Source organism: Spermophilus citellus (assembly GCF_964194105.1).
Source record: "Spermophilus citellus genome assembly, chromosome: 2".
In the NCBI taxonomy this organism is placed as follows: Eukaryota; Metazoa; Chordata; class Mammalia; order Rodentia; family Sciuridae; genus Spermophilus; species Spermophilus citellus.
Window position 1 is genome coordinate 206,190,279 of NC_138183.1, and position 25,115 is coordinate 206,215,393.

The 25,115-nt window shown below is 45.8% G+C and overlaps 1 protein-coding gene across 1 annotated transcript in view; it reads left to right on the top strand.

The window, feature by feature from the left end:
- Positions 1-25,115, top strand: part of PARVA (parvin alpha) — a 154,341-nt gene that overhangs the window by 118,786 nt on the left and 10,440 nt on the right. Inside the window, exons 5-12 of the mRNA XM_081275374.1 lie at positions 4,398-4,538; positions 9,889-10,004; positions 14,078-14,136; positions 16,459-16,478; positions 17,608-17,669; positions 18,177-18,245; positions 20,511-20,612; positions 21,296-21,368. Coding sequence (XP_081131500.1) covers positions 4,398-4,538; positions 9,889-10,004; positions 14,078-14,136; positions 16,459-16,478; positions 17,608-17,669; positions 18,177-18,245; positions 20,511-20,612; positions 21,296-21,368 — 642 coding nt within the window. The remainder of the gene's footprint in view (positions 1-4,397; positions 4,539-9,888; positions 10,005-14,077; positions 14,137-16,458; positions 16,479-17,607; positions 17,670-18,176; positions 18,246-20,510; positions 20,613-21,295; positions 21,369-25,115) is intronic.

The window sequence follows — 25,115 nt, forward strand, 5'->3', positions numbered from 1 at the left end:
GATAAAAATTACTAAATCGTTTCCTATTTTGAAATAATACCTACTACTTTGTAAGAAGCTAAAACTAATTATGAGCAATTTGCAAAACTGTGAAAACATGCAAGAATGGTTTCCTAGAAGAATAAAACTCCAGCCATAGAAAATTCAAAAAGCTAGTTAATATTAGCCTAAAAGAATAAAAGAGGGAAACTAGGAGTCTTAAAAAAGAAATTATCTTTAAATCCTTGGTAGCATTAAATAAAATTGCTATTTAACTATAGAAGTATTTGAGCGGGCCTCTTAAAGTTTGAGGTTTAAATATTTTAAAGAAAGAGATAGGAATAGCTCAAGAGCTTCTCAAATATTTTATTTTGAAATGTCACTTTGAAATAAGTGACATAAGCTTGCAAAATAGAGGTAACTGTTTTGTCTTATTTGTGCATATCCAGAAAATGCTGAAGACTCTAAAAGAACTAATGAGAGGATTTGGTAAGACGACTAGATATGAGAAGAAAATCTGTAAAGAAATAGTTTCTATTTTTACCAACAATAAACAGCAATATATAAAGGATGTTTATTGCAATTTTACTGCAAATAGAGGAAGAATGGGATATAACTTGGCTATACCTCTACAAGGGAACGGTTGAATATGTAATAAGCCCTATGACATAGTAAGCAGTTTTTTAAAAGAATGAATATATACATGTGTATTGACCTAGAAATATACTCATGATACATTTATGTGGGGAAAAGTCAGTAATGAAAATATGTACACAGTATAATCTCATTTTTTTTAATTGGTTCTTTTTTGTTACACATGACAGTAGAGTTCATTTTGATATAATTATATAAGCATGGAATATCTTACTCTAATTAGGACCCCAGTCTTACGAATGTACACGATAAGTTTCACTGTATTCATATATATGTAATATGTAATTTTTCTATATATATATATCTATATATATAGATTTATATATAGAAAAATTACATATTACATATTCATTCCACTGTCTTTTCTTTTCCAATCCCCCTCCCTTCCCTCATTTTCCTTTTTCTAATCCACTAAACTTCTATTCTTCTTCTCCCCCTCTTTTTGTGGGTTAGCTTCCGTGTATCAGCAAAAACATTTGATCTTTGGTTTGTGGGGGGATTGCCTTATTTCACTTAACATGACAGTCTCCAGATACATCCATTTATTGGCAAATATCATAAAGTCATTCTTTATGGCTGAATAATACTCCATTGCGTATATATACCACATTTCCATTCATCTGTTGAAGGGCACTTAGGTTGACTCCATACCTTAGTTATTGTGAATTGTGCTGCTATAAACATTGATGTGGCTACATCACTTATTATGCTGATTTTAAATCCATTGGATATATAATGTGGAGTGGGAATCTCCTTCTTTAAAAAAGGGAGATGAAGAACTCTTCTATATGTTTGTTAATAAAGATTACTTTGAGATATATTCTCTGTGAAAATCCACTTAATACCAATATCAATGTCTAAGATAAAATATCCAACGAAAATTAAAAGCAAGAAGATAAACTCAAAATATAATGACTAAAGTAGAAAAAAAAGCAGGATAAAATTTTTTTAAATCTTTATAATGCAAAAGAAAAAAGCATAGCCTTAAAAACTCTTCTCCTAAATAAGCAACAGCAGATGCTAAAAATGGAATTCTAGGAAGAATGCATTACAATTTTAGTTATTTAATTTAGACTATCATAGTTTCGTTAAAAATAAAAAAGTGGTACAAATAGAAAAACAGTGCATGCTCTAATAGGTAAGGAGTAAAGTTGAAACTAAGAAATCCCAATTGATTTCTCTATGCTTGCAACACTTCTGACACCAAATGAGTGGGTTTTCCACACCAAGCAATTCTCTGAGGACTCAATTTAATTCTGACACTAACTACCCTAAAGGAGTATAGCCCTCCACTGGTTAAAGTGCTCAGTCCCTCACCTCCTATGGCAATCACATGTCTGGGCTGGGCCTCCCATACTTCTGACCAACTGGCTCTAGACCAGAGCTCCCCATTATCCCTCCACTGATTCAATAATTTGCTAAAGTGGCTCACAAAATCCAGGAAGGTAGCTAAGGGTACCAGTTTATTACTAAAGATAAAACTCAGGAACAGCTGAATGAAAGGAATGCCCAGGGTACAGTACGACAGAGGTGCCAGGGAGCCTCTATCCCTGTCTGGGTGCACCACCCTCCAGCACCTTGGTGTGTTCACCAACCCAGAAGCTTTGGCCACTGGAGATTGACTCAATCTCCTGCTCTCCCACCCCCAGATGTAGGTAGACTGAAAGTACCAGTGCTTGAATCACATGGTTGGTTCCCCTGGCAACCTTCATCACTCCAGAGCTCTTTCAGGAACTGGGGAACAAAAACAAAACAACAACCACAACAAAACAGAAGATGCTTCCATCAGCCTTCCATCCAGGAAGTCACAGGGCTCTTAGAATCTCTGTGGCAGGAAGTGGGTGGGTGAGAAGACCAAATGTACACTTCTCACTATGGCACACCAATTTTTAAAGAGTAAGAATGAAATGGGCAACAGTGCAAGAAAGTGCAAGAAAAAAATGGTTGACCTAGAAAACAGAACCCTAAGCCTTTCACTCTTAAGTCCAATGCCAACAGAAGCTTATGAATATGAAAATTCATAGACAACGATGTAATACAGCAAAGCCAGCAAATAAGTGGCTCTCATGCCACTCCTCCCCTCCCCGCCTATCCGGCCCACTCCCAAGACAGTCATTGCTAATCTGTCCCAGCAGTCTTCTCCTCCAAGCCAATAAAGGGCTTCTCAAGTTTCTCAGCCCAGTGTTTGGGCAGCCTCTCCCCAGTGCTGGTAGTTACAGTGTACAAAGAAAACAACTGGCTTCTATCTATCAGACAGTCACATCATCTAAAAATAATGGGGAGGGGGGGTGGGGAACAGCTTACTGTTTCTTTAGTAGGAGGGGATCCAAAATAAGGATTCAGCCTGAAAATGAGAAAGGCAGCCAGGTTCTCTTCAAGATATACCAGTCAAGAGAGACATTTAGATCTATGCTTGTTAAATCCCTGGAACTTCAGGAATGAAGAAGGATGACTTGAACAAAGGAAGAGAAAGAGAATTGTTCAGGCATCATAGATGGGAACCACCTGAAATGGTTCTATTGGGAAGCTGAAAAGGATTGATAAATCACAGAACCACAGACATTCCCCAGTGGGCAACCTCATCTTCAAAGAATTACCCAAGGGGCACTTGGTTTGTATAAGCTACAGTTGCTCAAAATAAATACAGTAAGGACTAAAGGGATCACTGATGTCAAGTTTAATTTGTTTGTATGGCAGCCCTCAAAACTACAGAGGAAAGCCATTTAAACTCATTTCAGAGTGTCAGTTCTGTCAATCCTGAATGAGTTGTGGAGAATGAATTAGGTGACTCTAGAAGTAGGTGATGTATTTCAAGAGCTATGGCCAAGTTCACCTGTGTGGAGGCAGTAATAACTCTCATGTCTTCCACCTGGCTGGCAGCAGCTGTAGGATGCCATCGCTTTTAAGATACAACCTGATTTTAGGGACGTTATAATGTGAAAAGTGTGTGCCTTAGAACTGATAAAATATGACATGTCAAATAAGTTACCTTCCAGGTGGGCCTTAAAGGAAAAGATGCTCAAATCCGATAGATATGATCAAATGTGTACATCATGTACAGGAATGGACAGAATGTTTTGTATAATGACCCGACTGATTCTGCCCAGGGGAAGCAGAGAGGCTGTCCAGTTGGCACAGGGATACCCTTGGAAAAGACGGAATTGAAAAGAAGGGAGACGCCCAAGAATGATGGACAAGAGTTCACATATGACAAAATAGGTTAAGTGCCCCACTTCTATGGTCCTGGGTGTTCAAGACCCAGTCAAAAGGCTTTACAGTAATGCTGCCACTAGTACCAACATCAGATGAGCAGTAGTGTCCCTCCCCTGTTAGGCGCCAGTACAGTCAGCCCTCTGTATCTGTGCATTCCACACCTGCAGGTTCAACTTAGTGTGGATCCAAAATATTCAACAAAAATCACATCTATGCTGGACGTGTACAGGTGTTTTTTTCTTGTTAGCCCCTAAATGGCACAGCATAACAACATATAGCATTTACATTTTATTAGGTATTATAAGTAGCTTAGAGATGATTGAAATGTATGAAAGGATATACACAGGTTATATGCAAATATTATACCATTTTATATAGGGGACTGAGCACTGCAAGATTTAGTACATGTAGGGGGATCCCAGAACCAATTCCCTACAGATACTGGGAGCCCCTGTTTTGGTGAGTGGGTGTGTGAATGAGTCAATAAGTGCATGAATTAGGGTTGTCTGCAGCCCAGGATAACAGCTGCTCTCTTTTCCCTTCTCACCCAGAGAAACTTGAGAGCGAGAAGCTAAATGTCGCTGAGGTTACCCAGTCAGAGATTGCGCAGAAGCAAAAGCTACAGACCGTCTTGGAGAAGATCAACGAAACCCTGAAGCTTCCTCCCAGAAGCATCAAGTGGAATGTGGACTGTGAGTGGAACAAAGAAATGGGACCTGTGGGAGCTGGGGTTGTGACTTAGTGGTACAATGCTCTCCTGACACATATAAGGCACCGGGTTCCATCCTCAGCACTACATAAAAATAAATAAATAAAATATAGTTATCGTGACCATTTACAACTAAAAACAACATATTTTAAAAAAAAGGAAAAAATAAAAAGAAAAGGACCTGTTATATAACACTGTGTCTCTACCAGGAAGCCATCCCTAAACTGGCAGGCCCTGAGTGTGAACCCATCCATCTTTAAATGAGATGTTCTTTTCCTTAGAGAATCTGTCAAAATTACCTCTGGTGGAATGTGGGAAGGATGTCAAAATGCAGTGTCCCTTTGGTATAAAAGGCTTTTCTATATAAACCTCACGTGAGATTGGGAGAAGGAAACAAACTTGGTGAGCCACATCTGAGACCTAGCACAGCCTCTTGAAAAAGCTATCTTCTCCAGTGTCAGAGCCTCTGGGACTCTGGGGTCTGCACATCCATGCAGCCGATGAGCAGTGAACAAGGACTCAGCCATGTCTGTCCACAGTCCATGCCCAGCCACACCCCCTTCAAAGTTACAGCTGAGGGGCTAAGGTCGCAGGACCTGGAACAGGAGTTTTAAATTCAGCCTTTCACAGGCAGCATAGCTCAAGGATCTCAGAAAGTGTCGATCATTAATTCCTTGGCTGCCTTGAGGGCCTGCTGTCTAACATAGACATGATGAGCCCATATCTGATTCCACATTGAATCTGCAGATCGCAGAGTCTAGCAATGACAACTTATTTCCTATGAGGGAGTCCAAAGTTGCTTTGTTCTCCCTAAAAGTAGAATTTAGATTAATAAAATTATTTGACTGTATTTTCCCTTTGTTTTAAGTATTAGCAGTATACTTGGTTATATCTGACTGACACCACTTAAAATGGAGATCTCCTTTAAAAAACAAACAATAGGTGGGGCTGAATTTTGTTTGCTGGTATCTCCACCCTCAGGATGGTGAAGTTTATTAGGATGGGCTGGTTGGTCTTGGGGGCGGAGTTCCTGGTTTGGAGAAGTATCTGTGTTTTAGAAATCCTCAGTAGAGACAAACATTAAAGAAGTCCTGGAAGAAAGAACCACTTAGCTTTGCTTAATCCTGTTTACCACTCCCTTGCCTATGGTCATCTATCTGATGTCCCCCTGTAACAAAATAAACACTTCTAATTTATCATGGCACCCAATTTAGGAAAGACTGAGATAAAAGGATGGAATTTTTTTAAAGCCACATTAAGAACTGACTTCAGTGACTATGAATGTTTTGGTTCGTGCTTACTTTAATTTCTTATGGGGAAGTGTGTACAAGAAAAATAATTACTCATATTGCCCACCCTGTTTTAGCTGCTTTTGTTTTTCCCCCCACTACTGGCCACATCAATGTATATTTTTACTTGGTTAAGTCATGGCACCACTGTGTGGTTGTTTTTTCTTAATGTTTTATCATACATATATTTTTTGTGTCCTTGTGGTCTTCACAGTTATAATTTTGACAATGCTTTTATCTGCTGGGGTAGATCTACAATTAAGTAATCCCCAAGTTGCTGTTGATCAGAGTGTTTTCCAACCTATTGCTAAAATCAGATAGTGCCAAGTTCAATGTCTGAGCTTGTGTCTATGTTTGCTTTTCCTAAGTTATCCCCATAGGTCAGTCTCTGGAACAGAGACGAACTACTAGGTCAGAGGGAATGACCGGCTCAGGGGCTAGCTACTTCTGGCGCCTCAGGGCTTCCACAAGACAAGGGATGGTGGTTGGTTCATTCCATAAGGAACATGCAGGCTCGAGGAGAGAAAGGCTCCAGCCCTCCTCACTGTTACCAACACTAGCTGTGTATCTGGGGACGTCATGTTGTCACTGTGCTCAGGACAAAGGTGGCAGGAAGGGGCTGCTAGGTTACCAAGCTCTTTGATCTTTTCTTTTCTTCTACTTATAACAGTAGTTTTCTTTCTTTCTTTTTTCCCCCCTCATCACTCACATATTTTATAAATATACAGAGAAAGAGACAATCTTTCTAAGTCCCAGTCTCCAAAGCACAATTCTTAAAAAGCAAGAGAAACAGGATACCACCGCTGGAAAAGTACAAGAACATCAGTCCTTTACTTCAAACATTAAATTGTTTAAGCAGTCGACTTGCTCTGTAGTTTTCATTAGTGAAAATTTAGAAAACAGGTCATTTGGAAAAAAGTTAAATATTAACATCTACTACATGCTATGGTGCTCATTTTGTCCCTCGTGCTTTTCTAAATACTTTGCATTGTTATCCTTGTAATACTCCTCTCTCAACCCTCTGAAGTAAGAACTTATTCACAGATGGGGAAAGCAAGGCATAGAGAGGTTAAGACATTATGAATATGAGCTTCATGAGGACAGGGGGGTTTTGTTTCTTCCTCCTATATCCCTGGAACCAAGAAGAATGACTGCACATGTTAAATACAATAATAATTGCTAAAGGAGTGTAGCTAACCAGGGTCACACGGGTGATGAATAATGGAGCCAGGAGTCAGACCCAGAAAGTCCACTGCAGACCCTGGGTACCAAGCCTGCACATCTAGCCCCATTAGCTGTCCACCCAGGGTTAGGCACTGTGAACACTGTAGTGTTCCTTCAAGTAGTGTGTGTGTCTGTGCAGAAAGTAATTTGTGTGTACAATATTTTATTTGTGTGTGTATATATAATATACATATAATGTATTTAATATATACACAATAACACACACACACACACACACACACACACACATCAAAATAATAGCACTTCCTTATCCAAGAAGGATATCTTCTAAGATCCCCACTGGATGCCTAAAACCACAGATAGTACTAAACCTTATATGTGTGTTTTTTCCTATAAATGCACAAATTTAATGCCTTTTCCATGTTAACTAAGCATTTGTCATACACTGTTGCCATACCTTTTGTGGTTTGAGGTGCCCAGGAAAACTTACAAGAATTTCTTTTTCCTTTTTCACAATTTCACAGAAAGAACATTCACTCTTACCATAGATCTAAGCAACCTCAGCATATACTTGAGAACTTTTACCTTTTCACTTAAAGGAAACACTTCATATCTTCTCTTTGCCGTATCTGAATTGCCAGCATCACTATTCTTACACTTTGGGGCCATCATTAAGTACACTAACACAAGCACTGTGATGCCAAGACAGTCAATCTTATAACTGAGATAGCTACAAGTGACTAATGGGTGAGTAGCATATACAGTGTGGACACACTGGACAAGGGTTGATTCACATCTTGGGCAGGACAGAGTAGCATAGCTCAAGATTCATCACACAACTCAGAATGACATGCAATGTTATGCTGATTGTTTATTTCTGGAATGTTTTTTTTTAAAGTACTTTTGGACCACAGTTGACTGTGGGTAACTGAAACCACAGAAATTAAAACCATTCTCTTGTACTGGATATAAATGTCTTTCAGAGTTGTGTTTTTAATGATACATTACACAGTAGTGAACATCTTTGTCTACATTGTGTATGTGTGTGTGCATGCGCACAAGAGACAGAAAGACACAGATTCTTTCTTTTGAAAAAAAATTCCCAGGAGAGCAGAGCATTCATTGAAAAGGTTTGATGCTTTCAATATTGCTCTGTCACTCACCAAGACAGTCTAGATGACATATAATGTCACAGGTGATAAGAACAACTTCTCACAACTTTTCCAGCTTCATGTTTTGTCATTAAAAGCACATATGCAAATATGCTTACAACCCTCAGGGTCAAGCCTGTAGGTGGCATGAGTTATGACCAGAAGTGCAAACCCTGTCTCTGTCCCTCAGTGATCATATTATGTCTGGGTCCTCAGTGACCATGTCATACCAATGGGTCAGCCCCCATACAGCCATAAATCCTGGCTTTATTTTTTTGTCTCTTGCAGTGCTGGGGATTGAACCCAGAGTCTCTTGCACACTAGGCAAGCACTCTACCACTGAGTTACATTCCCAGACAGTAGCCTTCTTTGAGGTTTTAACTCTAGGTAAAACTTGGTAGTCAATGCCCAGAACTGAATCCTTCTGGAGGGCTGGGAGTCTGGAGCCATTGTCTACTGTTTGGTAGTAAATGTTGAGCTGCCACTCAGAGTCAGCAGAAAGCCTTCTTTGAAATAGCAGTGATGACCAGAAACTCTAATGAATGCCAAAGGGATGTCTGAATCATTTCCTTTCTTGGTAATTTCTCAAAACTGCTGTTAAAGCAGACTTATTGCTCTTAAGGAAGACAGAAGGACCCCGAATAATGCCTCAGTGCATGCTAAGTGCACAAAATGGGCACTTTGGGTTCTTCCCTTAAATGTTCTCTGTAATGAGGAGCCATGAATCTGGTAGGACCATGAAGACTGGTAAAGTATCTGGCGAGTCCTCCTTTTATGAGAAAGGTGGGGGAGAAAGCTAACATGTTTTAATTGCCGAGGTGCCAGGTACTTTCACATAAGTTATAATAAAAACATACCTGTCATTCCTGGGTACCTGCTGTGTTCCAGGAACTTTATTTATCTTTGGAAATCCTTACAACTTGTGTATCCACATAAGTACTCTCCACCCCAAGGTCGGTTGCCAGCAGATAAATGGTAGAATTAATGAAGTCAGAATTTAAGGTGCAGGCAGCCTGACCCTATAGGCACCTCATCGAGTCAGTCCTTTTCTTCTCCTCTACCGAGAAAACTATAACCCAATAGGGCCAGGCTTCCCTAGTAGAAATGGCTTACCATTCAGCACCTGGCTCAGCAGGTCTGGACGCCTCCTGGGTCATGGACATCCCTCCCAGCTGCTCCCCCAGGGCATTGCCTACACTGAGAGAGCAGCAACAGCCTCAGGATAGCCCTCATGTCTTCCTCTAGGGATCTTCAAAGTCCTGAACAAAGGAGGGGTTCCTGACTTAGTGTCCATCTGTTGAGGGTCTGATTCATGTTCAGACTAGGGGCAGAGATAGTGGTGATAATCCAGAGTTCAGAGTCACATGGGAAGGGAGAGGGTGCAGAGCAGACATGCTCATGGTTATCCAAATGGAGTAAACAGGGACTTGGGGCTGCAGGGACGGATCTGAGCTCAGAACTCAGCAGTTGTCAGGGTCCTGATGGGAACCTGGGATTAGAGTATAGGTGACACATTGGACATCCAGCAATAATACAATCCAAGACGACCAAAAACTGAGGGTTCCAGGGTGAGGCATATGATGACCAAGGGTGTCCCTTCACCTTTAGGGTTAAGGGAGCATTGGATAGGGTGCTGCTGCATTTTGAATCTCTGCTTCTATTGCCTAGCACCTGAGACTCCTAATTTCTAAAACCTCTTCCATTTCAGCTGTTCACGCCAAGAGCCTGGTGGCCATCTTGCATCTGCTGGTTGCTCTGTCTCAGTATTTCCGAGCACCAATCCGACTCCCAGACCATGTTTCCATCCAAGTGGTCGTGGTCCAGGTAAGATGGACACCACCACCACAAGCATCTGTGCCACTAAAGAGTTTTAGAGACTGAGTTCCTGTGACAGTGAAGACATGCTGGGTAGATTGGTGGAAGTACAGCTGGATGGATGCAAGTGTGTTGAGAGGCACCCAGGGGAGCTCTCCAGTGCATGCTGCACTATCCCTACCAAGTGTGCAAAGGACCGGGGGAAATGTGCTTATGTGCAGTATAGTGTTGTGGGAGGTATGTGCCTGGGATATACGTGTTTTGTAGAGGAATGGTTTGTGCCATGTGCAGCTAAGAGTGTGTGTTGTGTATGTTTGCATAGTGTATGTAGTAGGGTCAGAAGGATGCATGCCTGTGTGCACATGCTATATGTGCATTTGTGTACAGGAGTGTGCAGAGTGTGTGTGTGTATAAATATGTGTGTGTGTATTTAAGTTAAACAAATGATGGACAGGTATTGGGAGAGGCAGGTATGGTGCACGTAAGGGAGTGTGTGTGTGTGTGTGTGTGTGTGTGTGTAAGAGACCCCAATTGGCAGGTCAGTCCTGGAGGCACTGCTGCTTCTCAGCCGCCCAGTGAAGCACAGCTGGGACTTCAAGTCATCTTTTCCAGATTGTTGGATGGAATTTCCATTCACATATGGCTGTGTAATTTCCACGATGAGGGTGTGCTCGCTCCCCAGGACTATCTCCCTCTGCTTCTAACCCTGTTAAGTATTCAAATGCAATTTTATTTTCCAGCTTTATGCCCATTTAGCAAAAGGTCATCATTTTGTTTGCTCACTTCTGTTCTTTTCCAAATAAACATGCTACAAGGGAGAGCTCCCCATACAAGCAGCTCGCTGGACATCCAGGACTAGCCAGGGTTCCTGGAATAGAGAACAAGATGGCAGCTCTGCCTTCCCTCAGTGAGGGAGAGACTTGAGGGCTGGTAAACTTTGCCTCATCAGACCAGTTTCCAGGACAAAAGGACTTTGAGCTGAACTCTCGGGGATCAAATGTTGACAGGAGGGGAGGACACCACTGTGCTCCTAAACAATTGATCAGTCAGGCCGAAAGGGAAAAGCATTTCTTCCACATCTTCTGGATTTAACTGTATGAAGCATCAAGAGAGCATAATAGAAATATATCGCCTTGGCCCTGCCTGCAGGGGGTAGACCACAGATAGGAAGCAGACAGGGCTGTCAGCAGCCAGCAGAAAGCTGTGTGGCTCAGACCAGAAGTGCAGCTGACCAGCAGGTACTGTCTTTGTTTGGGGAGCTCCTCGCCAGTGTCAGGCCTCGTGCTTGACATTTTATATACGCTGTCTGGGGAGCTAGTACACTACCCCAACCAAGGTAGAGGGGACTCCTGCCTCCAGGCGGGAGACCCCTCCCTCCTGAGTGTTACGGGGATCTTATATACGCTGTGAGTGTCCTGGGACAGGCTTCCTCCTAGAGAACCAGGCCATCTCCATTGTGTTATCCTAACCCATCTCATTGTGTTTTTAAAAACTACCACTGGGGAAGAAGGGATGAAGAGGTTGAGCAGGGCGGCACCAAGGTGAACCCCAACATAAAGAATGGACTGTGGATGAGATGGATGTAGGGGTACAGGCTCCTCATTTTGAACAGTATCCCACTGTTCTGCAAGTTGTTCATAGTGGACAAGATAGGACCCCATGAGGGGGCAGAGGAAAGATGGGCAGTTCCTGCACCTTCTTCTCCTTTTCACTGTGAACCCTACAATTGCTCTAAAAATAAAACAGTCTGTTCTTAAAAATCATGCTGCCTGGAGTAATTCATAAAAGAGTACCTTGGTGACTAGATGTCATTAACATTGAAAAAAATATTTTTCATAACTAAGCATACTGCCATTCTGTTCATGCAGAGGTCTTCCATGGCTAGTGGAGATAAATACTTTTATGCCAACTGGCCTTTTACTTCATTTTGTGACAGTCCGTCCCCATTCTCTATCCATTAATGTATCGAACATTTTAGTATCTTTCTTACCAGCTTGAATAAACAGACCTCTAACAGAAATAATAAAATCTGCAAGTTGGGATTACAAAAAAAAAAAAAAAAAAAAAAAAAAACACCCAAGAACAATTGAAGATTTGAGCAGGGAGAGGGGCTCCTATTTTGAAAGAGTGCTCTCTGCAGGCCCCACGGCTCATGCCTTACTTTGATCTCAGTTATGGGCCATCAGAAGGCTGCTGTTGGTTTCTTTTCTCCTGTGGGCAGTTTTGTTAGCAGGAGGACATGGGGGTGAGGGGACTCATTAAGTAAAGTGGCATCGGTGCATGCCAGGTTTCACGGAGTGTTTTGCTTTATCAGGAGAACAGGAACACAAGCAAGACTCCACGTTGGCAGAAAGTCGCTGCTGAACTGCAGGGAGAGCTCTCTAGGGAACAAGTGTGATGCCACTGAGCCAGGGTGCCGCGAGAGGGGCTGTTGAACCCACGTTTTTCTTCTCTGTTTGTATTTAATTCCGCATGAATCTGAAGATGAGGTTCTGTGTCTGTGAATGATCCCATAAGATACAGCACTCCATTAGATCCGTGCAAAAATTGAATATTTTAAAACTGAATTTGGATAAAGTCCTGATTTATTTTTACCTGGTTCCCTTTAAATACCTTTTTTTCTTTCTTAATTTCCTATTTGCTTTGATAGTCCATTCTTCTTCATCTAATTCGGATGAATGCTTGCTTTACCTAGCCCTGCCTTTCCCTAAGTAACAGTGTTCTGCAGGGGCCCTCGTGTCTGTGGCTACTGAGAACGCAAGGAAATTTTGGCAGGAGGCTCAAGAAGGCAGCTGAGCGCCCGTCTCCCCCAGGCCCAGAGGCCCCTTCTTAACACTCAGCCTTTGGGAAGATGAATTTGCTGTCAATCCCATGCCAGGTCCAGGTCCTTGGAGTATCCTGCTGGCTGTGTTAGGGACCCAGGAGAGTGACTGTCCCTCCTGATGCCCCTTCATTGGTTCCTTGTCCATAGGATGAGGGCTAAACTCTCCAAACAGGTACTCCAAGCTACCCACCGACTAACCCCGCCCCCGCCTCCAGTCAGTCTCTGGAACACATTGGTGCTGTCCTAACTCTGCCTTTTGGCTGGGGTCATTCTTGCCACTGGAATGACCGCTCCTCAGTGTCCAGCCAAATCCCATCTTCCCTCAAAGTTCTTGCTCCAGGACACCCTCCCCTCACGAGATTTCCCTGACCCTCTGACCTGAAAATGCTTGCTCCAGCCCTCTCTCTCTGCATAGAGTGACCACATCGTTTATTAACACTTTGGAGAATAGAAGAGACCCCATCCATAGGGCATGAACCAGGCCCATTGAGGGGGACCATCCTCACCTGCCTCCTCCCCACCCCCATTTTACTCCAAGTTTCTTAAGGCCCAAAAATCACATTATATGCTCCATAGTATTTACTGTGCCTCCATCACAGGGCCTCATATCTAGAAGGCACTGTTCAGTAGGTAAAGAGGAGGATGAATTGATGGGAGAGGGGTGGACAGGTGATGGACGGAGTGAATCTCCAGGGTGCTTAACCTTTTCTCAAAGAGTGAACCTGATACTTAGGTGAGGATCGCATGACTTACTTAAAAGCTCCCCTATTCATCAGTTAAAAAAAATCAAACAAACAAACCCGCTGCCTCTGTGTGAATTCTGGAGTTGGCCTGGGTTCCCCCTCCCAGCCCTGCAGTGAAGTGTGTTTCTCAGCTTCCCCGCTTGGCCTCAGCTGGAGGGCAGACACACCCTGGCCTTTATTTCCATTTGGTTTACTGTGTACTCCAGGAGGCAGTTTGCTTCCAGCAGAACGTCTTCCAATAAAGAAAAGGAAAGCCTCCTCATCCAAGAAACAGCCTACTTGTTTGGACTACACACTAATGCACTCACATCCTAATGGTACAGTCCAGTCCCCCCAAAATCAGGACCCTCTTTTCGCTTCCAGCGTTATTGCTTCTCTGGGTGTGTTTCTTAAAGAGCAGTAACTTTCTCAGTGTCAGGAATGCCAATCAGTTTTTCTGTATTTTTCTAAAGTCCTTTTTTTTTTCTCTCTCTCTCTCTCCTCCTCCCAACCCTTCTCCCCACCCCCCATTTCAGAAACGAGAAGGAATCCTCCAGTCTCGGCAAATCCAAGAGGAAATAACTGGTAACACAGAGTATGTCAACACCATTGTTGCCAGCGAGTCTGTAATGGAACACAGATGTTTCTCCGAAATTCATCCATTTGCTGATATTTAGTTTTCATTTATTGGGATTGCAGGAGGGATTAGCCTGCAGCCAATGATTATAGTTTAGCCTTTTCCATGCATTCAAAACATGCCTCTTGATGCTTAAGGTACAAACTTAGGTGGGGAAGTGGGGAGAGGGGGAATTAGCAGTGATTGAAAAATTCTAATTTTGTGGCACTCCAGGAAAAAGTGTACCCAAAAAAGCCAACCAGCATGAAATCGTCATGCCATAAACACAGGGTGGAATTTAAATTGTTAACCTTCAAAAGGACGTTTTTCTTCCTCTTCTGAATCTGATTTATTTGGTCACATGCCATGACCCAGAAAGTCCCTCTCTACCTTAGCACTGTCTTTTGGGTTTTTGTTATTTGTTTTTCAATTTACTTTTAGAAATTATAAATATTAGGACATTTAAAAGGATTGCAATTTGGAACTAGAGCTTTGTTCTTAAGCAGGAAAAGCAGGTTGTTATATGGGGTGGGTTGGGATCATTGGACAGGACCTGAGCAGAGCTGGGCAAAGTCGGTCTCCAGCCGTCCCTGATACCCAGCTTTTCTCTCTGTTCCCTTTGAACAGGAGCAGCAGAGAGAAAAGAACTGAGCCCTCTAAGCCAGCCTGACTTGAGCCCCTGAACCTCCTTGAGCTCAATTTCTTCATCTCTGAGTGGGGAGCACTTCCTAACCCAGAGGCATAGTGAGGTTCAGTGTGTTGGCAGTTATGCACCCCCTGCCCAGAAAGCAGCTGACCACACCTCCCAAGCTCCCTCCCACTCCAGTCATGGCTCTGCATGTCTAGACGTGTGTGTGTGTGTGTGTGTGTGTGTGTGTGTCTTTTTTAAAAAAAGCCTCAGGTGCATTTCAGGCCAAGGGTAGGGGCAGAGATGTAGAGTGGCCCTTCCCTAGAGACCCAGTCTATGGTTCATGGAGAGGTGCTCCAAGGGCTGCTGGTGGTAATGAAGCCTCACATGAAAGCCAGCCTTGGTTCTAAGGCAGAGCTTCTAGGGGTTAAGCCTGCTGGGAAGGAGATCCTCACTGTCCTACCTCCCTCCCTGGCTGGGTTTGTTTCTGTCACTGTGTTACTTTCAGGAAAAGAGGAAGACAAACCAGAGAGAAGCATGGCCTGCAGAAAGAATTCCTGAGTCGGGGAGTGTGATGTTTCAGATTCCAGAACCATCTCTCAGTTGCATGTTGTGCTTCCTCTGGCCTCTCCCTCTCTCTGCCACACCTTCCACAATACATAAATACGGCACAACTCCCAGTAATGAGAACACAGTGCAACTCTTAAAGCCCTTTGGTACCTACTGATGTTCATAATAGGACCTGGGAAGCAATGATTATATGCCCAAAGGCCCACAGCCCAAGGGTGATGAAGGAAATTGTATCATTGATCTTTCCAGCAGTTATCCAAGTTCATTATTCTTTCCCAGACACTACACACAAATTGTCATTTAGTGGGTGATAGATGCACAGGTGGATAAGCCAATATCATAAGAATCCTAATAAAAACCAAAAGTGTATTTTTAAAAATGTTTTGAGCATTTCCTGTACACTAAGAATTATGTACAATATCCCACTGAGATATTTACCTTTATTCTCATTTTAGAGATAAGAGACTTGAAGCCCAGAGATGTTTAGTAGCTTGCTCCATCAAGATCACACAGCAAAACAAAATGGCTTGGGGGGTGTGGTGGGGGGGGCTTAAACCGAAGTCTTCTATCTCTAATGATTATGCTCTTAAAACTTTGCTGCTTCTCTGCTATAAGTGATTCTAGTTGCTGGCCTGTTGAGAGAAACTTACCCTGCATCAATGGCAGGTGCAACTTGGGGGCATGACAGGAGAGACAAGGTTGACCTCCCCAGCCAGTTGCCCACAGCAACTTGGGCAGTGACCTTCCACATCAGAGGTGGCTTGATCTCTGCTCCTAAGAATCCTTAGATTCCCTCATTGGGAATCTTCTTCATGAGTCCAGTGTTTTTCGTAACTGCAGGCAGTCTAGTGATTTTAGTTAAAACAAGAAATGGTCCTTTAAGCAGCATCCTGCCAGTAGGTCAATGTAGCAGGGGGCCGAGGTGGTAACAAGAGTGAAGCCTCAGGAAGCAGAGACAATGCAGTATAAGATGCAGCGGAAGGAGGCTATTTGAAGTCCTCAACCATGAACAGGCAGGGAGGGTCTGGATCCTCTCACAGGATTAGCTTCTCCTAAGGGGTCAAGAGAATAGTCACCCTGCTTTCTTTCTCTTTTTCCTCCAGGGCTCTTTCCGGAAGGCACGGTGAGTTGCATGAGACTGGACGTGTATCTGTCTGCAGCAGACTGGTTGGGGGAGGGGGGTGCAGCTAACTGATGAGAAGAACAACTGCTGGCTACATCTGCGCAGCCCCTGCACCTTCAGGCAGTCTTGCTGCGTGGTGGTGAGGAAGTATGGGAAGAGGTATACAAACACCCTTAGGGACTGTCCCCTCTCCCTGCTCCCTCAGCACAGCTTTTACCTTCCCTATGTCCCAGAACCTTGGGTTTGTTTGTTGATTTGGTGAACGTCAGAGATCACCTTTATAGCCTTCTCAGGTTGACCCTTTGATGACAAGTGGGGGAAAAAGGCAGGCCTCGGGCCACAAGACCTCTCAGCCCCAAATTTGTCTTGGAGACTCTTCCCGATGCCTGCCTCAGATCCCCTCCCATCATTTCACCCCTGGGTTCTGAGAAAGCGGCAGTAAGAATCCATGCAGGGAGCGCCGTCGCGGGTGTGTTATGACGCTGATGGTTGCCCTGGGTTCTACTCCATAATGTTTCAATCATGCTAAAAACAATGCATTGTTGTGCATGGGTGGAACATGTTGGAGTTTCTAGAACACTTCTGTCCTCGCGACAACTGGGGGAGGTTCATTTTAAAGGTGACATTTTACAGAAGAGGAAACTGAGGCAGAGAATTAACATGACCTACATCCCTCAGGAGGAAGCACTCATGTTCCAACCTGGAGCTTCCCCGGTGCCCGTCCTCTTATCTGTGACCTCTGCCAGGATGCTTGTGTGACTGTCCTGCTTTTGAAACTTAGAGGGTGGGATGATTTGATATGTGGATAACATTCTACCTCAGATAGCTGCAGAAATGTTTTAGAACCATGACTACATCATGATATGACTAGTCCCAGGTCACAGCCTGGCAGAGCCCCCACGTCCAGCTCAGCCCTGTACACCAGGGTAGGCACACACAGGAAAGGCCCTGAGGGTAACAACCCAGCTCAGCCACAGGCCCAGACGTTCCCAGAACAGCCTGAACCCGGAGCCTTCCTGATGGTAGCTGATTGACCAAGTGGCCCTCAAAGGCTCATGGCTCTGGAACCTGGGTGGGCCTTCCTGTTAAGAAGCCACCATGTGCTCAACATAACGGTTCCCTCTTTCAGAACGCGATGCCTTCGACACCTTGTTTGACCACGCGCCCGACAAACTCAACGTGGTGAAAAAGGTGGGAATGAGGTACCTCGAGGGAGGTGGGATGCCCACGACATTAGGAAAACCCACTCCTGTGGTGGCAGTGCTGGTGGCTTCCCCCAACGTCTGTTCACCTGCTGTCCTCACTAGTGCCTCATTCGGGTCCTTTCTTCTCCCATCTCATGCCCTCCCTGTCTTCTCCCCACACTGAGCCCAGCCTCCCTGCTCCCTGTGCACATTCCCTGTCTCCCTGGGCATAGGCAGCTGCCACAAAGAAGAGGCCAGAGGAAGGACCCAGCAGGACCATTTGCCTCTGGCCCCTTCCCAACTCCCCTTGCTCCCCCCGCCCCTAGGCTCAGACACCCCCCCTGTCATCCTGCCTCTTGGCACTTAGCAGTTCCTCTCAGCCCTGCATCATGTGGGAACCATGCAGGGACTTGCACCTCTCCCTGCTGGCCTGGGGCCTTTGCACAGGTTGCCCATCCTCACGGGAAGTCCCAGGGGGGCCTCGCATCTCAGTGTCCCTGTACTTCTCTTTTAGACACTCATCACTTTTGTGAACAAGCATCTGAATAAACTGAACCTGGAGGTCACAGAATTGGAAACCCAGGTGGGTGACAGCCCAGGTGTGGGTGGGGGAAGGGCCCTGATTGCCAGGCAGTGCTCCAAGTACCCCTCCCCTGGGCCAGGAGGGTTTTCCAGGCTGAGATGGGGGGGGGGCAGGGAACCTGTGCTGAACTGGATGGATTGCTCTGTGGATTTGGGGTTTTTTCCAGCTTTTTATTTTGAGAAGTTGCAAGAACGAATACCTGTATGCTCTTCACCTGGACACACCTATTGTTAATATTTGGTCACATCTTTTTCTCTCTTTCCACCCCTAAATATTTCACATACATCTCTTAAAAACAAATTCTCTTAGGTGACCACAGTACCGTTATCAGATGAAGGCAACTATAGGATACCCCTTGATTGTTCTTCTCATGATGAGATTCAGGGTGTGTTTTCTGTACCAGTACCCGCTAAGTGATGCTATGCGCCTCCTGGTGCCTCCAGAGATGGCACCTGTGTCCATTAGCCCCACCAGATTCCCCAACTAGAACCTACTAGAGAGTTCTTTTTCTACTGTCTATACTCGTATTTAAGGATTGTACCCTGATTCCCCACATCCTCTCCTTCCAGGTGAACTTCTGTAGTACAGCTTCATTTGCCACCACCTCCCATTATCTGTAAAGGCCGTTGCTGAGTCTGAGTTCTCCACTGTGGAATGAACTTAGTGTACTCTTTCAGGAAATAAGGAAGACTTTAGAAAAATGAAGCTTCCTCAAGGGGGCTAGAACAGGTTTCTGGAACTTTCACCTGCTTTCCAGGGCAGGGAGCCACAGCCCAGAGCTCTGGGGTCTGTTGTAGATTTCTCCCACTGTTCCCACCTAGTAGGGGAGCAGTCTGTGTGGGAGCTGCCCTTCCCCTAACCCAGGGTCCCTCCTGGGTTCAAAGATTGAATTCTTTTACCCTCAGCCTATTCCAACCACAACAAGGATGAGGCCCAGTTGACTGGCTTCCAGCCAGAGGGCATGGATTTCGACAGAGATTCTGAGATCCGCTCTCCTGTCTACCATGGGTACTATAAGATGAGCCACACTCAGACCCTACCCACCTCAGGTGGCAGGTAGGAGCAGGGAGGCACCACCCTAGGTCAGGACCAGGCTCATGTTCTCTAGCCCTCAGTGGAGGCTGAGCAGAGGCCCAGGCTGGCCACCCTGCAGAGCTCAGTGGGCACATGCACTGGCCTGGCCCACACTCCCACACCTTAGTCTTCCTACAGTGATCCCAAGAAATTGGGCCTCTTGCAAACCCCAGAAACTGTTGTTGGCACCCATGAGCATGTGCTGGCCCAGCCCATTTTGAAAGGTTCTAGAATATCAGATGTGCCCCAGACCTCTTTCTCAAGACAGCTCCACCTGGAACACCAACTCCTTCCTAAGCCTGCTCCCCCACTGCCCCCATAGCCCACCCTGATCCGCCTGCACACAGTCCTTGCCCTCCCTGGAGCAGGATGTAGCCTGGGAAGCTCTTATCCCCTGGACCAGGTTCCCCAACCCCTCTGACCACTACATCCTGGAAGGGTCCAGGCTCTAAGCCTCTTGCTTTGCCACCAAGAGCTAGGAAGTCAGCCCTGGTTGCTGTTGTTTCCCAGACAACAATGGCAGTAGTTAATAGTTATTAGGTGCACCCATGTGCCAGGCAGTTCAAAGCACCTTGCATGTGTCAGCTGGGTTAGTCCCAAGCCTGTAGGACACCAGAGTTCTTTCTCCATTCAGAAAGCAAGTGCTATTCACCTTGATCACCACCTGTCACGTCTCCTGTGCCCCACCCACCCAAGCTCCTCCTCATCCCTGGCATCTCTGCTCAGGCAGTACCCCTCCCAGAAGACCTCTCTGCCACCTTCAGTAGGAGGGTGGCCTTTCTCAGTCTCTCAGGGCAGCTGCCACACAGCCTTCACAGCAGTCTCCCATGGGACTGTGACCTTCTGAAGGGCAGGAGCCACACCTGATGGACTCCAGGCCCCACACCCAAATCAGGAGGGCTATGCTGTTAGTGCTCTGTAAATGCTAGTCAACTAAGATGGGGATCTGTGCCTGTGGCTCCTGTGTGGACCAGCCAGTTTGGGGGAAGGCCATTACAGAGCAGACTGCCTGCCTTAGGCCACCACCCTCACCCCCACCTGCAGTCTGCATGGGGAGGTTGCCTTTGGGTGAGATAACTTGGTAGCTGATGAGCCCTCTGGATGGGGCTTGGTGGGCAGACTTGGGCCAGCACTATCACCTGACTCTCTCCTTCACCTGGCTCTTTCCCTCACCTGGCTCTCTACCTCCAGTTTGCAGATGGAGTGTACCTGGTTCTTCTCATGGGGCTCCTAGAGGGCTACTTTGTGCCCCTGCACAGCTTCTTCCTGACCCCAGACAGCTTTGAACAGAAGGTAACCGGGAGGGGCATCAAGGGAAGCCCATAGCCCACATCCAGCTGATCTGTCCTCCCCTTCACTGGGCTGTTGGGTCTTCAGGGGCTGGAGGCGAGGCCCATTCTCACGAGCTGCTGAGCTGGGAAGGATCCACATGTAGAGCTTGAGCATCCCAAACAGACCTTCCCTTCCTCTAGCCACGATCCCCTGCCAAGGGCACGTCCAGCTGCATCACTCTCCAGAGGTGACAGGGGAGGTGGCCATGAGGCCGGTCAGACCTGAGGCCCATGCCCAGCCTGGCTCAGACAGCCTCTTGTGACCTGCCACATCCTGCCTTCTAGATAAGAGGCAAAGTTCCAGAGATCCTTCTCCGCCTTTTCAACCTGTCTTGTCATCTGATCCTTCCCAATGTGTGCAATGACATCACCAAGCTTGAAGTCCTGGCAGTTGACACAGGAACACAGTAGGAAAGGAACAGCGCTCCTCCACCAGCAGGCGGGATCAGCTGCCCAGGCTCCACGAGGCCTGCCCCTTCTGTAGCCATGTTGCTGCTTCAGATTAGCTCAGCCTCTGCCCCTCCAGCTACAGTGCCGAGCTCCTTCACTTCCCAGGAGCAGGTCTCGGGGTCCCCAGGGTCTAGGATGAGTATGCGATGACACGTACTGAGACATACCCTGTGTACCCTGCCTCTCTCTCTCCAGGTCTTGAATGTCTCCTTTGCCTTTGAGCTTATGCAAGATGGAGGTTTAGAGAAGCCAAAACCGCGGCCAGAAGGTAACGTGCTCTTCTCTGGGTTTGTGACCACAGGATGCAACCATCTCCCTGCACACGAGTATTCAGGACTCGGGGAGAGGCTCAGATTTTGTAGCAGGGGGGAAGAGTCTCTTTTCTGAAGGCTTCTCTGGTGCTGTTTGCTGGGGAAGTCAGGATTGGGTATAGCCACTCAGCCTTGGAGACACTGTGAACCGCAAGTCACAGAGCTATAGGAAGAAAGAATCTGAAATCCACAACTGGGGTCAGGGCCCAAGTAGAAGTGCTGCTGCAGGAACTACCCTGTGCCAAATTTCCAGATTTTTCTATCCCTGCAGAGTGCTGACCTGCTGGTACAGTGGGGATGAAGGAAGAGCTTAGACAGCTCTGTGCTGACCCTTGCTGCCTCCCTGTCCCAACAGATGGGGAGCTTTGCCAGCTCCAACTGTGCCCCAGGATAAGGCTTAATTTTGGGGGGTTTGGATTACAAATAGAGTAGTCCCCTAGTATCTCTGGAGGATTGGTAGCAAGATTCTAGTATCCCAAGAATACCAAACTCAGAGGATGCTCATGTCCTTCACATTATATTACCTCTAAATTACTTGTACTACTACCCAACAGTTGGCATACAGTATTATTTAGGGAATAATGGCAAGGAAAAAAAACTCCATACACATTTGGTATAGATGCAACCTTTGAGGATTTTTGAGCCATAGTTGGTTGAATCCTCAGAAGTAGAACCTATGGATACAGAGGGCTGGCTGGTTGAGACTCGGGGGGAGTGCAAAAGGAACAGATGCTCCCACAGCTCCCGTGTGCTCACGTGTGGCCGTGTGTGTGTGTGTATGTGTGTGTGTGTGTGTGTGTGTGTGTGTGTGTGTGTATGTAGAAGGCACATTTCTCTCAGCAATCTTCTTGGTACAGGTGTTTATTTTCCTGCCCTTACTGACTGCAGTGTTTTACCAGGCTGCATCACAGATAATGTCTGATTATGTCCAATTAGAACCCTGAGAAGGCCGGTCCTGGGCCCTTGTGCTTGCACTTTCCTGGCCACTTAAAGCAAGGGGACCAGTGGAGGTTGTGTGCTCCTATCCTGTTGCTGCCTTTGCTCCGAGTTCCTCCCCCAAAACTCCACACAGAAGGTTTGGGCTCTGGCTTATGGGGCCAGAGACCCTGCCTATCATGATAGTCAAGAGGGTTAAGACCGTCCCTGACCTCTCTTATAGACAACCAGAGAAAAGATGTACCTGGTCACCCAAATAGAATGACAGCCCTATTTATCTGCCGGGGAAGAGGTATAAGTAAGGCTGTGAGGATTGAGGCCATGGGACCACTTTGGTTGGGTGCAGTGAGGAATGTAGGATGGAGATGGTGACAGCTGGGCTAAATGACAAGGTTTGGGGAGGGTTCTGATGTGTGGGAATTAGGATGGAGGAGTGAGCAAAAGCCAGACCTAGGGACAGACCTTGGTAATGATCAGCTCCAACCAACCAAGGTCAGCCCTTGTTCTTGTTCATTCCCACCTGGTCCTAAGCCTCTGTTCACCTCGAGGGGAGGTGCTCTAGCATGGTTTGTGACCCCTGGGTTCCACCCCTAGCAAGGCCACTCAACATCCTAACACCTTTAGGAAGATTCGCAGCATCTTGTGAGCAGACCTTGAATACCCTGCTTCTGAGTAGGAGAGACAGAGCAGAAGAGTGTTGACCATTCCTTCTGCTGCCATGTTCTTGAACTGCTTAATATGAAACTTCTCAATTACAGATTGGAAACACTTTTTCTGGTATTTGGGTGTTCAGGCATTTGTTTCCCTCAGGACAGATGATGTTCCCTGTGTCAGTCAATCTATAAGAATATTTCAGCATATAGATGACATATCTTGTGCACTACTTAATATGAAACTTCCTGAACAATGCAAATGGAAAAACACATCTGTTTTATTTGTTGTTACACTGGGCATGGTGCCCAGGCTGAGAATTTGCAGCACATAAAGGGGAATTGAAATGGTGTTTTATAAAGTTGTACTTTGTGAGAACTGTCTCCCAGCATTCCCTCTAGTTTCTGGGATTCTCCCTGGAGAGTGAGATTTCGTGGTAAAAGCTGCAGACTTTGCATGAAGGTACCAGTGTGGGCGATTGTTCACGGATGTCTCAGGATCCTACTGGCTGTGGTGGAGCTCTGTTTCATGCAAAATGTGTGTAAGGTCAGGAAAGTGCATTCTCTACCATGTTGTTGGACCTTGAACTCCCCTGGAAGCATTGGGTCTGCATGTCCGATGATTCCCACTGCCCAGGCTTCACAACCGTTTAGTTATCTAATGACCTTAAGCCAAGGCAAGCACCAAGTTCATGACGGGCAGAGCAGCTGAAATACTGGGATGAAGCTGGTGCCTTTTAATTTAGGGATGCATCTGTCTTCAAACACATAGCCATCCTCCACTGTCACCACTCAGGGAGACTTGTCATATGGTTAAAACCCAGCTTGACAGGATGGTGAGGACCCAGAAGTCATCTATCACCAGGCAGAACTGAAGTCCATAGCACAGCCAGTGGCCAATCGAATATCTACAATTTAAAGAGAGTGGGAGCTGGAAGCAGACTGGCAAAGGATGCTAAAAACCGGGCACGTGGTGGTAGCCCAGTTCCAGGCGGTCATCTCACTCAGGGAGGACTTGGTCGCTGGCTGGTAGTGTAGAAACCATTCACCTCCCTTCCCCATCTCTCTGAAAGGCAGTGTACGGAAGCCAATGGTGACAGAAATTTTAAACTCTCATACCAAGTGTTGGCAAAGATGTGGAGCCACAGTCACTGCTGAATCCAAATCAATGCAACCATTTTGGAAAACTCTGTGTCTTTATCTAGTGTAGTTGGAGATTTGTAATACCCTGTTTGGTAGACAAAATAATCCACCCCCCCCACACACACACACACACCAAAGAAAAAAAAATCCAAAAAACTACCTCCTAACCTTGGAATTTGTTCATAAGTTCCCTTACGTGGCAAAGGGAAGTTTGCAGATATTAAATCCTGAGATGAGGAGAATGTCCCAGATGATCTAAGTCGTCTCAGTGTAATTGCAAGAGTGCTTGTAAGCCGAAGAGGGAGGCAAGGGTCAGAGTGACATGGCCCGAGAAAGGCTTGCCCACCAGCGCTGGCTTTGAAGATGGAAGAGGTCTGCGAGTCAAAGAACGCAGGCTGCCCCTGAACGCTGGGAGGAGTGACTTTGCAGGAGTCTCCACTAGAGCCTTCCAAAGGAACCAGCCATGGTGACACTTTTGAGTGCCTCCCAGAGACCAGTCTTGGACTGTGGATCCCTAAAACTGAGAAAATAAATCAGTGTCATTTTAAGACACCGATTTTTGGTAGTGATTGCAGCAGTAATAGGAAGTTAGTGTGCGCTATGGGCTGCCACTCCATTCACAGGTGAGCAGGTCCACATGGCAGGAAAAGAGTCCACGAAGACCCATGAGAGCACTCTAACACATTGTTGGTGGGAATGTAAATTGGTACAGCCACCTGGAATACAGTATGGAGGGTCCTCAGAAAACGAAACAGAGAACTGCTGTGAGAGCCAGCGGTCCACTCCTGGGTGTACGCCTACAGGAAATGAAATTGGTATGATGAAGAGATGTCCACACTCCCAGTCACAATAGCCAAGAAATGGAAATATCCTACACATCCATCAGTGGAAGAATAAAGAACACGTACTACACGTACACCATGGAATACTGTTAGCAAGTATGACATCCTGTTACTTGTGGCAACGTGGATGGAC